Source organism: Mobula hypostoma, chromosome 8, assembly GCF_963921235.1.
Source record: "Mobula hypostoma chromosome 8, sMobHyp1.1, whole genome shotgun sequence".
In the NCBI taxonomy this organism is placed as follows: domain Eukaryota; kingdom Metazoa; phylum Chordata; class Chondrichthyes; order Myliobatiformes; family Myliobatidae; genus Mobula; species Mobula hypostoma.
In genome coordinates, this window is record NC_086104.1 from 134,873,067 (window position 1) to 134,887,309 (window position 14,243).

General features: G+C 44.8%; 1 protein-coding gene across 1 annotated transcript in view; it reads right to left on the reverse strand.

Moving 5' to 3' along the window:
• The window catches only part of LOC134351211 (deleted in malignant brain tumors 1 protein-like), a 56,570-nt gene extending 46,415 nt beyond the window's left edge, over window positions 1–10,155 (reverse strand). The window contains exon 1 of the mRNA XM_063057321.1: window positions 10,047–10,155. Coding sequence (XP_062913391.1) covers window positions 10,047–10,155 — 109 coding nt within the window. The remainder of the gene's footprint in view (window positions 1–10,046) is intronic.
• Window positions 10,156–14,243: the final 4,088 nt, after the last annotated feature.

Sequence of the window (14,243 nt, forward strand, 5' to 3'; positions counted from 1 at the left end):
GCAGATAGTGGAGCGGGGCTGAAAATAAATGTTGTTAAAAGTTCAGGCAAAGTCACAAATAGAACGGTGGTGAGTGGTAGTAATAATCTTCTGCGGTATGTCTATTTCAATGCAAGATGTATTCTACGGAAGGTTGACGAGTTGAGGGCGTGGATTGACACATGGAATTACAATATTATAACATTAGTGAAACCTGGCTACAGGAGGGGCAGGGCGGGCAGCTTAACGTTCCAAGGTTCCGATATTTCCGACGTGACAGAGGCGGAGGAATGAAGGGTAAGGGTTGGCATTGCTAGTCAGGGAAAATGTTACAGCAGTGCTCAGGAAAGACAGATTGGAGTGCTTTTCTACTGAGGCCATATGGGTGGAGCTGAGAAAAAGGAAAGGTATGACTACATTAACGGGGTTGTATTATATACAACCCCGTTAGTTAGCGAGAATTGGAGGAGCAAATCTGCAGAGAAATAGCAAACAACTGCAGGAAACATAAAGTTGTGATAGTAGGAGATTTGAATTGTTCTCATATTGATTGGGGCTCTCATACTGGTAATGGTCCAGATGGGTTAGATTTTATAAAATGTGTTCAGGAGTGTTTTCTGAATCAACATATGGATGCACCAACTAGAGAGGATGCTATATTAGATCTCCTATTACGAAACGAGCTGGCACAGGTGGCGGAAGTGTGTGCAGGGAAACACTTTGGTCCCAGTGATCATAACACCATTAGTTTCAACTTGATCATAGATAAAAATAGATCTGGTCCTCTGGTTGAGGTTCTAAACTGGAAAAGGGGCAAATTTGAAGAAATGGGAAAGGATCTAAAAAGCGTGGATTGGGACAGGTTATTCTCTCGCAAGGATGTGATTGGTAAGTGGGAAGCCTTTAAAGGAGAAATTTTGAGCGTGCAGAGTTTGTATGTTCCTGTCAAGATTAAAGGCAAAGTGAATAAGAATAAGGAACCTTGGTTCTCAAGGGGTATTGGAATTCCGACAAAGAAGAAAAGAGAGATGTATGACATGTATAGGAAACAACGAGCAAATAAGGTGCTTGAGGAGTGTATAATAAAAAAAAAACTTAAGAAAGAAATTAGGAGGGCTAAAAGAAGACATGAGGTTGCTTTGGTAGTCAAGGTGAAGGATAAACCAAAGAAGTTCTACAGGTATATTAAGAGCAAAAGGATAATAAGGGATAAAATTGGTCCTCTGGAAGATCAGAGTGTTCGGTTATGTATGGAATCTAAAGAAATGGGGGGGATCTTAAATATTATGTTTTGCGTCTGTATTTACGAAGGAAACTGGCATGGAGTCAATGGAAACAAGGCAAACAAGTGAGGCCATGGAACCTATACAGATTGAAGAGGAGGAGGTGCTTGTTATCTTGTGGCAAATCAGAGTAGATAATTCCCCAGGAACAGACAGGGTATTCCATCTGACCTTGAAGGAGACTCGTGCTGAAATTGCCGGGGCCCTGGCAGATATGTGAATAATGCGGAAGCTGCAGGATCAGTTCATTCCAAAGAGGAAGAATGATCCATAGGGGAGTAAGGGGAGGCCGTGACTGACAAGGAAAGTAATCGACAGTATAAAAATAAAAGAAACGACGTATTGCATAGCAGAGACGAGTGGGAAGCCGGAGGATTGGGAAACTTTTAAAGAACAACAGAGAATAACTGAAAAGGCAATACGCAGAGAAAAAAAAAAAGAGGTACGAAGGTAAACTAGCCAAGAGCATATAGGAGGATAGTAAAAGCTTCTTCAGGTATGTGAAAAGGAAAAAAAAAATAGTTAAGACCAAAATTGGGCCCTTGAAGATAGAAACGGGTGAATTTATTATGAGGAACAGGGAAATGGCAGACGAGTTGAACAGATACTTTGGATCTGTGTTCACTAGGGAAGACACAATCAATCTCCCAGATATAATAGTGGATAAAGGACCTACGGTAATGGATGAACTGAAGGAAATTTATATTAGGCAGGAAATGGTATTGGATAGACTGTTTGGTCTGGGGGCTGATAAGTCCCCGGAACCTGATGGTCTGCATCCCAGAGTACTTAAGGAGGTGGCTTTAGAAATCGTGGAGGCATTAGTAATCATTTTCCCATGTTCTATAAATTCAGGATCAGTTCCTGTGGGTTGGAAGGTGGCTAATGCTGTCCCTCTCTTCAAGAAAGGAGGAAGAGTGAAAACAGGGAATTATAGACCAGTTAGCCTGACGTCGGTGTTGGGAAGGATGCTGCAGTCAATTATAAAAGTTGAAATTACGACACATCTGGATAGCAGTAACAGGATAAGTCCGAGTCAGCATAGATTTACGTAGGGGAAATCGTTCTTGACTAATCTTCTGGATTTTTTTTGAGGATGTAACTATGAAAATGGACAAGTGAGAGCCAGTGGATGTAGTGTACCTGGACTTTCAGAAAGCCTCTGATAAAGTCCCACATAGGAGATTAGTGGGCAAACTTAGGGCACATAATATTGGGGGCAGAGTACTGACATGGATTGAAAATTGGCTGGCTGACAGAAAACAAGGAGTAGCGATTAATGGGTCGCTTTCGGAATGGCAGGTGATAACCAGTGGGGTACCATAGGCTTCAGTGCTGGGACCGCAGCCGTTTACAATATATATTAATGATTTAAATGAGGGAATTAAAAGTAACATTAGCAAATTTTGCCGATGACACAAAACTGGGTGGCAGTGTGAAATGTGAGGAGGATGTTATGAGAATGCAGGGTGACTTGGACAGGCTGGGTGAGTGGGCAGATGCATGGCAGATGCAGTTTAATGTGGATAAATTGCGGTTATCCACTTTGGTGGTAAGAACAGGAAGGCAGCTTATTATCTGAATGGAGTCAAGTTAGGAAAAGAAGAAGTACAACGATATCTAGGTGTTCTTGTATATCAGTCACTGAAAGTAAGTATGCAAGTACAGCAGGCAGTGAAGAAAGCTAATGGCATGATGGCCTTCATTACAGGGGGAATTGAGTATAAGAGCGAAGAGGTCCTTCTGCAGCTGTACAGGGTGGCCCTGGTGAGACCACACCTGGAGAACTGTGTGCAGTTTTGGTCTCCAAATTTGAGGAAGGACATTCTTGCTAATGAGGGAGTGCAGCGTAGGTTCATAACGTTAATTTCCGGGATGGCGGGACTGTCATATGTCGAAAGAATGGAGCGACTGGGCTTGTATACTCTGGAATTTAGAAGGATGAGCGTGCATCTTATTGAAACATATAAGATTATTAAGGGATTGGACACGCTGGAGGCAGGCAGCATGTTCCCGCTGATGGGTGAGTAGAGAACCAGAGGCCACAGTTTAAGAATAAGGGGTAGGCCATTTAGAACGGAGTTGAGGAAAAACTTTTTCACCCAGACAGAGGTGGATATATGGAATGCTCTGCCCCAGAAAGCTGTGCAGGCCAAGTCTCTGGATGCTTTCAAGAAAGAAATGGATAGAGCTCTTAAAGATAGCAGAAACAAGGGTTATGGGGATAAGGCAGGAACTGGATACTGATTGTGGATGATCAGCCATGATCACAGTGAATAGCGGTGCTGGCTCGAAAAGCCGAATAGCCTACTCTTGCATCTATTGTCTATTGTCTATATATTTAAAATGTCTGTATCTACGGGTGAGGTGCCGGAAAATTGGAGGATAGTTCAAGCTGCTCTGTTGTTTAAAAGTGATCTAAGAGTAATCCGGGAAATTATAGGCGCGTAAGTTTGACGTCGGTAGTAGGTAACTTTTTTGGAAGGAGTACTAACAGATAGGACCTACATGTATTTGGACAGACAAGGACTTATTAGGTAGTGTCAACACGGCTTTCTGCGTGGTAGATCATGTTTGACGAATCTATTAGAATGTTTCGAGGAGGTTACCAGGAAATCGGATGAAGCGAAACAGTGGATGTTGTCTACATAGACTTCTGTGATGCTTTTGACAAGTTACCTCGTGGAACGTGAGTTAGGAAGAATCAGTCGCTATGTATCCATGGAGAGGTAGTAATTCGGATTAGACATTGGTTCAATGGAAGAAGCCAGAGAGTGGTAGTGGAGAATTGCATCTTTGACTGGAGGCTTGTGACTAGTGGTGTGCCCCAGGGATCAGTGCTGGTTGCATTGTTATTTGTCATCTATATTAACGAACTGGATGATAATGTGGTAAGTTGGATCAGCAACTTTGCTGACGATACAAAGATTGGAGGTGTAGTGGACAGTGAGGAAGGTTTTAAAAGCTTGCAGTGAGATTTGGACCAGATGGAAAAAATGGGCTGAAGATGACAGATGGAGTTTAATACAGACAAGTGTGAGATATTTTACTTTGTAAGGACAAACCACGGTAGAAGATACAAGTTAAATGGTAGGGCACTGAGGAGTGCAGTAGGATAGAGGGATCTGTGAACACAGATACAAAATTCCCTAAAAGTGGCGTCAAAGGTAGATAGGGTCGTAAAGAGAGCTTTTGGTACATTGGCCTTTATACATGAAAGTATTGAGCATAACAGTTGGAATATTACGGAAAGGTTGTATACGGTATGGTAAGGCCGAATTTGGAATATTGTGTGCAGTTTTGGTCACCAAATAATAGGAAGAATATTAATAAGTTTCAAAGAGTGCAGAGAAGGTTTACAAGAATGTTGCTGGGACCTGAGAAACAGAGTTGCAGAGGAAGCTTGAATAGGTTAGGACTTTATAACCCGAAGCATAGAAGAACGAGGGGAGATTTGGTAGAGGTATATACAATTATGATGAGTACAGCAAGAGTAAATGCAAGCAGGATTTTCCCCATGAGGCTAGGTGAGAGAAAAAAAAAAACAGAAGATATGGGTTAAAGTTGAAGGATGAAAAGTTTAAAGGGAGCATTAGGGGGGCCTTCTTCACACAGAGAGTGGTGGGAGTGTGGAATGAGCTGCCAGATAAGGTGGTAAATACGGGCTCACTTTTAACATTTAAGGAAAACTTGGACAGGTACATGGATGAAAGTTGTATGGAAGGATATGGTCCAGGTGCAGGTCAGTGCGACTAGGGAGAAAAATGGTTGGGCACACCCAAGAAGGGCCAAAAGGCCTGTTTCTATGGTTCTATGGAAGACCAGTAGTTTCCAGGCACTCATTTTTATTGTGTCAAAAGTTGAATGTGCAGTTGAGATGCTACACTGAGGATTTTGAAGATATCAGATTTCAGGAGAGGGGGTGAGGGACAACACTATAAGCAAAATATACCACATTGGTGTTTATTTGCTTTAGTTTGCTTGCTTTTCTTCTCCTTAATTTTCCAACATCTTACTTTATTGGATGGACAGAAATTCTAGACCATGTAATACTCTTCTCCTTCTGGAAGATACTGTGTCAAACACTATGTCAGCTCAATATTGAACAAGTAGCAGCTCTTATCATCAAGCATGAATTGGTTGGAGTGGCCATTGTACCCACTGAAAAGCATGCAGGTAGTGGAGTTGGGGGTGGGGAGGTAGTCATCCAGGTAGATAGGTGACTGCCAGAGGAGGATTGCATGAATTGACGTATCCTCCTAGGGCTACTGAAATGTGAAAGATATGCATATTTTATGTGCTACTGTGCTGGGGTCTCCCCTCAGGAAAAAGAAAATAGCAGTAGCAGCCAGACAGAAGAACAACAACTGCCACTGTAGAATCCTAGGATGCAAATGCAAACAGAAACTCTAAAGAAAATATATAGGAAGGTTTTTCTATGATTGCAAGAACAGAATCCTGAATAATATTTTGCCGCACAGGTGCTGCGCTCAAGGATCTTTCTGGTCAGGCAGAGGATATTGTGCTGGGGATGATGTGCCACAATTGCCCAATAGCTCATTTTGGTACCAAATAAATAAGCAGCTGCATATATTATAATATAATTTAGAGAGTTAAGCAAGAATGAAAAAGTAAAATGTAAACGATCTCCAGAATGTAATTAGAAGCGTAATACCAATGCCCTGCCATGGTGATAATAACACTTAAAATAGAGTGCATTTCAATTAATGGATCAGCGGTTGGCGCACAGTGGAGGCTTCAGAGATGTGGGTTAGTGGGTGTTATTCTAGCGCAGCTGCAAACTCAGTACAGTAAGTGTGGGTTGCTGGCCAACATATATGGTACTGGTTGGGATGTGTTCGTTTTACTCGGGAGTATTGAAATCTCTTTGGCTAACGACGGGATCCAAAAGCCTCATACTACAATGGAGAGATTGATGGAAGTGTAGAAATGTTGAGAAGTATGAATGACGTAAAGGCAGGCCATAAATCTTCAATTAAATGGTTCAAATAATATGGTGTTTATCTAAACTCAGATATTGGAAATAAAGTCGATGTACGTTGATACTGGATCCGTACATTAAACAATAATTTTGTTCAAATGAGAGAGGCCTGACTATGATTGAGACAGGGATGACTGCACAACGCTCCAGAATTATAAAATACTGGAAATGATAGAAAAGGAAGTAAGAATTATGTGGAAGATATCTGGCTAATCAAGCTCTGTGACTAACCTATTCAAAGAATACATGCATTCACTGAAAAGGTGAAGTTACACTGTTAGGATAGATATTCACTTGATTTAGATGGCAAAGAGGGAGATTCAGTAAGATATAGGCAGATTAGTCTCATATAAGTCGATTCAAATTACTGGAGTGGATTGTTAAAGATTTGATTTATCACAGTGTGCGCATATAGCACATTACCGGTAACCAGCATGTCTTTATGTAGAACCAGATATAACTTTAAAAAAAAACAAACAAAAAAAAACTGCACTTAGGATTGTAGGATATTACCGAGGTGATGGATCCGTATCTGTATTTATTGATAGACATATTGATGAATATATCAGGAAGATTAAGATGCATGGAAAACACGGTTAGTTGTCAGCTTTCATTCTGAAAATACCTTGTTCAAAACTGACAAGATGTCGGTGTGGAAGAGTGATATTCTGACGGGAAGACTCTGTTTATTTGTGTTTTGCAGGGGGCAGTGCTAGGACGTCCGTTGCATCTGATATAACGTACGTTTTTTTTTCCAACTACTGGATGACGCGCAGTAGCGGGGGTGTGAAAAATGAAGAAAATCATCAATGGGTGACACACGATGTAAATCATTTGCACGCATTGCTGGAATATAGTAATTCGAGAACAACCTGGGAAAATATGAAGTGAATCAAGTAAGGCGATCAGCGGAACGTGTAAAATAATCTGGTCGATGACAAATGCTAAGGTGCATTACTTTAGGGGAGACAATGGAGTTCAGCTCTTTCTGAAATGAATAACGTTCGGAGAATGAAAGAATAACAAATTGCATCCATATCAGCATTGCTAAGGGCAACGAGTGCAAGTGCCAGGATTTTATGGTGTAGCTGTAGAGAACATATGTCGCCGTAGGGCGAGTACTACGATCCCTTATCGACAAACACTTTAGAGACTCGAGGGTTGGACGAATTTAATCAGGAAACTACGAGAATTACAGCCAATCAGCTATGGGAATATGATAGATCATTCCGAGAGGGAACTGATAAAAAATTTAAAGATGTGTGACTTATATGGGTCCGATAGCCAGAATATCGTTCCAATTTTAGGAAGATTAAATACTATGCAGCATAGCTTTAAGCTGAGGAGAGTGAACTTTTAATACGTCTGTGCTGGGAAAGTTCTTTACACAACGATGATAGCTACCTACAACACATTGCCATGGCTAGGAGTGGAGGTAGAGAGGCTACTTGTTTTTAAGAGTCTCTGAGATGTAAGATAGACAGGCAGCAGTTGGAATGCATAAAAATATACAGCAAAAGGTATTACCACAATTTCGTGTTCTGCTCGCAAGTGTCTGTACCTCTTCCGAACCCTTTCATATTGCATTTTCTCTTGCCAATATATCTTTTAGATTAGATTAGATTATGAGGACACACGGTCCTCTTTTATTGTCATTTAGTAATGCATGCATTAAGAAATGATACAATATTCCTCCCGTGTGATCTCACAGAAACACAGGACAGATCAAGACTGAAAAACTAACAAAAAAAAACATAATTATAACATATAGTTACAACAGTACAACAATACCATAACTTGATGAAGAACAGGCCGTGAGCACAGTAAAAATGTTCAACGTGTCTCGAAAGTCCCACATCTCACGCAGACGGGAGAAGGAAAATAAACTCTCCCTGCTATGCCCGACCACAGTCCGACTCTGAGTCGTCCAAAAACTTCGAGCTCCGATCAGCCCGCGGACACCAAGTACCGAGCACCATGTCTGCCGAACGCTTCGACCACAGCCTCGGTCGCCAGCTGCAGGCAAAGCCGGGGATTTGGGGGCCTTCCTTCCGGAGATTCTCGATCGCACAGTAGCAGCGGCAGCGAACCGTTCATTTCAGGAATTTCTCCAGATGTTTCTCTGTGCCTTCTCATGTCTGTCTCCATCAAATCAGAATTGTGCACAGCATTCTACTTACAAATACGATATCATTTCACCGGAGAGCTGCGCGCTCTGCGTCGCGCCGCCATCTTCTCCTCCCGCCATATCTGCTACTTTCCTCAAAGTTACAAGGTCAAAGCAGTCAATCATCAGAAAAAAATCTTTTTCACCAGATACAACCGTGTGATTCACTTTCTGCAGTCCTAATTCAAGGAGAAAAAAAAGCAATAGAATCCGTAAAAGCCGGCGACCAACAAGACGCAGACACACCCAATGTGCAAAAGACATTAAATTGTAAAAATGCATAAGAACGTAATAATACTTGATAAATAAGCAAAAATGTCATTACCATGATATGATAAAAATTACTTCATACGTTCTGTAAACAGTTGAAAGACGGGGCGAGTGAAATTGTTTGAGGTTATCCTCTTTTATCAAATAGCTAGATGTTGGGAGGTTGATAACTCTCCCTGAACTTGGTGGTGTGAGTCCTGAGATTGATGCCGTACATTTCCTGATTGCAGTATCGTGAAGAGAGTATGGACTGGATGCAGAAGGTACTTGATGATGGATTTAGCTTTCCTCCGACAACAGTCCGCCTGGTGGTGTTCAAGATTACCGGGAACATTGCCAATGCTAATCTGGGCAGTATCCACAATTTTGTGAAGGATTTTACATTCAAGGTCTTTGTTGTTTCCATGCTAGGACGAATGCAGACATTAAATTTATATTTCCTCAAACATCTGTAGAAAATATTCAACGTTTTAGATGTCATGCCGAATCATCGCAAACTTCAAAATAAATGATTTCATCGCACTCACGTGATGGACCGAGAACTGATATTATAACACAGAGGAAGCTAAAGTTGCTGGTCCTCTCCACTACTGATCCCGATGAGAATCAGCCTGAAATCAATAATCACCTCTGTGGTTCTGCTGGCATTGTGTAAGATGTTGTTGTGGCACTAGTTATGCAGATTTACTATCTTTCTCTTGTATTCTCCTACATATTTCCCCCACATCCTTTTCCACGTATTTTCTCGTCATCAGTGAGTTCCCATGTGGGACGCAATTACAGGCATGCATTCCAAAGAGTATCCTTTCTCCTGTTCTCTGACTTTACCGCTTCGTACATCGGAGGATTCTCCGGATTAACATAGGAATAGCTTCTCAGGAAGGTATTGTCATGGTCCGGTCCGTGAAGTCTGCATTCCGGTTCACGGTCCGGTCCGTGGATTCAGTACTCCGAGACTTCCAGCTGTCCTCCTTTGGTTGAGTTAATCATCGGCACCTGATTCCAATCTTGGACTTGGATTATAAGTGGCCTTGGGGTCGAGTGGGGGCTGCTGGTTTGTCTCGTCTGTCCCCCTTGGAGCAACCTGCTGATGAAAGGCTAGTTAAACCATTCGATATGGAGCCTAGTTGCTACTCGTTACAGCACTCATCGTGCTATGGATTTGGCCGTTTCTCTAGCCAGCCAAGGTTTCTGGCTGCCCCGAGACTCAGAGCCACACTGGATTGATCTCCTTTCCTGTCCCTTGCCTCCGTCGGGTCAGCCAGGCAGATTGCCGTTATACTGTGGTTGGTTCTGTCTCTTCCTAACCCTTTCCTCCGTCGAGTAAGCAGACCGTTTCCGTTACCCTGCGTTTGGGTCCGTCGCTCCCTGTCCTTGCGTCTGTGGGGTGAAATTCCGCGTCCTGCCCAGGGGTTCCGCGTCCTGCCCACGAGTACTTCCAAGAACCCAAGCATGAAGTACCCAGCTGGCAGCCAAGCTCAAGATCCAAGACCCCAGCTGGCAGCCAAGCTTAAGATTCAACACCCCAGACGGCAGCCAAGCTCAAAATCCAAAACCTCAACCGGCAGCCAACCTCAAGATCCAAGACCGGAGCCGGCAGTCAAGCTCAAAATCGAAGACCACAGCCGGCAGACAAGCTCAAGCTCCAAGACCCCAGCCGGCAGTAAAGCTCATGATCCAAGAATCCCAGCCCCCAATATCCCAAGCCAAACTCCATGAACCCCAGCCTGAAGACCCCAGCCTCCAGACCTCAAGACCACCGACCACAGCCTCCATGCCTCAAGACGAAGACCCCAGCCTCCATGCCTCAAGTGCCAAGCCCCCTGCCTGTCTCCAAGCTCAGGCCTCTGGATCCCAGCCACGTCCTGTCCTGAAGCTATGTCATTCCCATGCCTTGTTCTGGCGTCCGAGCCCGTGGTAAGACCCAGATTCCGGGTTCTTGTCCAATCTCGGGCTCGGAGAAGAAGCCTTGTCTCCTAGTCCATGGTTTCTAGTCCTGGTCCCGCTTTCCCTAGCCCAAATCTGCGTTCCTGCCCCTTCTCCTGGTCTGAATTATGTCACGTCGCTAATCTAGTCAAGTTCAGTTCCTTGTACTTCAGTGTCTGTGTCTGGCATTTGGGTACGTACCCAGCACCCCATTGTGACAGGAGGAACGAGGCAACCATGGACCCAGCAGCACAGACACTGGAGATGAACTCTGGCCATCCAAGATTCCCTAGTGTCGAAACCCCGGACCCACCCCCACACCCGCCCGAGTCGTCCTTAGTCTTGGAGAGCCTCTTGGGTAGCCCAGAGGAGGTGGATCCTGTCATGGTCCTGTCCTTGAAGTCTGCATTCCGGTTCATGGTGCGGTCCGTGGGTTCAGGGCTCCGGAAATTCCAGCTGTTCCTCGTTTGGATGAGTTAATCATCGACACCTGATTCCCACCTTGTTGCTTGGAATATATGCGGCATTGGGGTCGAGTGGGGGCTGCTGGTTTGTCTCGTCGGTCCCCCTTGGAGCAACCTGCTGATGGAAGGCTAGAGAAACCATTTGTGAGCTCTAGGCCTGGATGGAGGACCACCGCTTCATGGAGCGTTGTTGCTACTCGTTGGATCAGTCATTGTGGTATGCATTTGACCGTTTCTCTAGCCAGCCCAAGGTTTCCGGCTGCCTCGAGACGCAGAGCCACCCTGGATTGAGCTCCTTTCCTGTCCCTTGCTTCAGCCGGGTAAGCCAGGCTGATTGTCGTTAACCTGCAGTTGGTTCTGTCCCTTCCTGTCCTTGCCTTCGCGGGTGAAGTTCCGCGTCCTGCCCAGGATTTCTGCGTCGTGCCCAGGAGTACCTCCAAGAACCCGAGCCTGAAGTCCCCAGCCGGCAGCCAAGCTCAATACCCAAGACCCCAGCCGGCAGACAATCTCTAGATCCAAGAACCCCAGCCCCCAAGCCAATATCAGGATCCAGGAACCCCAGTCCCCAAGCCAAGCTGAAGATCCAAGAACTCCAGCCCCCAAGATCCCAAGCCATGCTCAATGAACCCCAGCCTCAAAGATCCCCAGCCAAGCTCTAAGAACCCCAGCCTGATGACCCCAGCCTCCATGCTTCAAGACCAAGACCCCAGCCTCCATGCCTCTTGACCAAGACTCCAGCCTCCATGTCTCAAGACCAAGACTGCCGCCTCCATGTCTCAAGACCAAGACCCCATAGCCTCAATGCTTCAAGAGCCAAGACCCCTGCCTGTCTCTAAGCTCAGGCCTCTAGTCCCCAGCCACGTCCTGTTCTGAAGCCATGTCATGTCCTTCCCTGGTTCTGGGGTCCGAGACCGAGGCAAGACCTAGGTTCTGGGTCCCTGTCCAGTCTCTGGCTCGGAATTTGAGCCTTGTTTCCTAGTCCATGGATTCTAGTCCCGTTACCGCTTTCCCTAGCCCAAGTCTGCTTTCTTTTTCCTGCTCCTGGTCACGTTCCTACTCTAATCAAGTCCTGTTTCTTCTATTTCAGACTGTAATTTTACTCTGTGTGACAGAACCCGTGACAGTTTGCTTGATAGGACTTTATTATTAAAATCTACTGAGAATTATGACTTCAAAATATTTGGCAGTGCACAGAATATTAACTTTTAAACTTCTTCACAAACTTCCTTTACAAACTTCTACTTCACCTCTCCATGTGCCAAATGTCAACAAACCCTATACTACTCAAAATGAAGTTTTTTTCGCTGTTTATTGCATTAATCTTTAGATCACCAAAATGATTAATTTCGTTTTCAATATAAAACTTCAGTATAACAAATTGGTCTGATTTGTCCAATCTATCCAGTTGTAATGCATTTTTTGTTGGATTTTGGACTCGACTTTACTCTGTTCTGCCCTTCTGTCATGGTCCGGTTCGTGAAGGCCGCATTCCGTTTCACGGTCCGGTGCGTGGACTCAGGACTCCAAGTCTTCCAGCTGTCCCTTGTTTTGATTGAGTTAAGCATAGGCACCTGAGTCCCATCTTGGGGCTTGGAATTTATGTAGCCTTGGGGTTGAGTGTGAGCTGCGGGTTTGTCTCGTCAGTCCCCCTTGGAGCAACCTGCCGGTGGAAGGCTATAGCGGCCACTTGCCATCTTCAGGCCGCGTTGGGGAATCATACCTCATGCAGCCTTGCTGTCAGCAGTCGGAGTAATCTTTGCGGTACGGATTCGGCTATTTCCCGGGCCAGCTGAGTGGCCATCAGCCACTCAGAGCTAGGTAGGGATCCGGCTGTTTCCGTAGCCAGCGGAGGTTACTCGCTGTAACTGCGACTCGGACCAACCCCGAAGCAGAAATTGAACTGTCTGTCATTCTTTGCTGTTTATCTCTCCTTGTCCTCGCCTCCGTGGGGTAAGTCAGGCCGTTTTGTCTTTGCGCTGCGGGGGGATCTGTCTTGCCTTGTCCTCGCCTCCGTTGGATAAGTCAGGCCGTTCTGCCGTTGCCCTGTGGGGGGTCATGTCTTGTCTTGTTTTGTTTTCGCCTCCGTTGAGTAAGTCAGGCCGTTTGCCTTTGCCCTGCGGGGTGACATGTCTTGTCTTGTCTTTGCCTTTGTTGGGTAAGTCCAGCCGTTCTGCCGTTACCCAACAGGTGGACCTGTCCCACCTTGGTGTGGAGAGGTTGACTCCGGCCTTGTCTGAATATAAGTCCTGGTTCTAATTCTATATACTGTCCTGTCTAATTTTGGCCTCGTGTTAACGATGAATCACGGCTTTTCGAAGGACAAGTCTCGGTTCTATGTTGATATTTAGTTCCCAGACGGCCTCCAAGATCCAGCCTCAAGACCCAAGACCCCAGCCGGCCTCCACGCTCAAGTCCCAAGATCCCAGCGTCCAGTGCTGTAGTCACGTCATGACCTTGCCTGGTTCTGGGGACCGAGCCCGAGGCATGACCCTGGTTCTGCGCCCTTGTCCAGTCTCTGGCTCGGAGCCGAAGCTCAGGCTCCAAGTTCATAGTTCCTTGTCCTAGTTCCCTGTCTAGTCCATGTCCTATCCCAAGTCTGAGGTCTTGTCCCTGCTCCTTGTCTATATCCTGTCACGTCCCAACTCTAGTCAAGTCCTGTTCCTTGTACTTCATTGTCTGTGTCTTACAATTGGGTCCGTTCCCAGCGCCCCCATTGTGACACCTTTTGCAGAAAATGTAATCACCCACACTTCTGCTTTACGCTAATAAAAGCTTTTCAACTTAAATAAGCAGCGTATTTCGCTTACGGACTATTTGCAAGGAATTATTGAGAAGCAGTAATTGAGCATTTTTATTCATTGCATTATCTATATGCAAAAACTGCTTGCAACGTTCTGTAGCAGCAAAGCAACTTCTTTGCAAAAACATTTCTTTTCAAACACTAGAGCTGAGAGGAAACACCTGCTATTGCGGGATTTTCGACACGTATCTATCATTTACCCTCGGCTCTGAATTACTGAGAAACCAAATCTATGTTTGATAGCATGCTGTTTCCGGATTCAAAAAAGTTTATGTGTGCATTTACTTTCCAGATACTGAACCGTGGAAGCCACTGTAAAATTATTTATATTTAATTAATTTATAAGGATCAC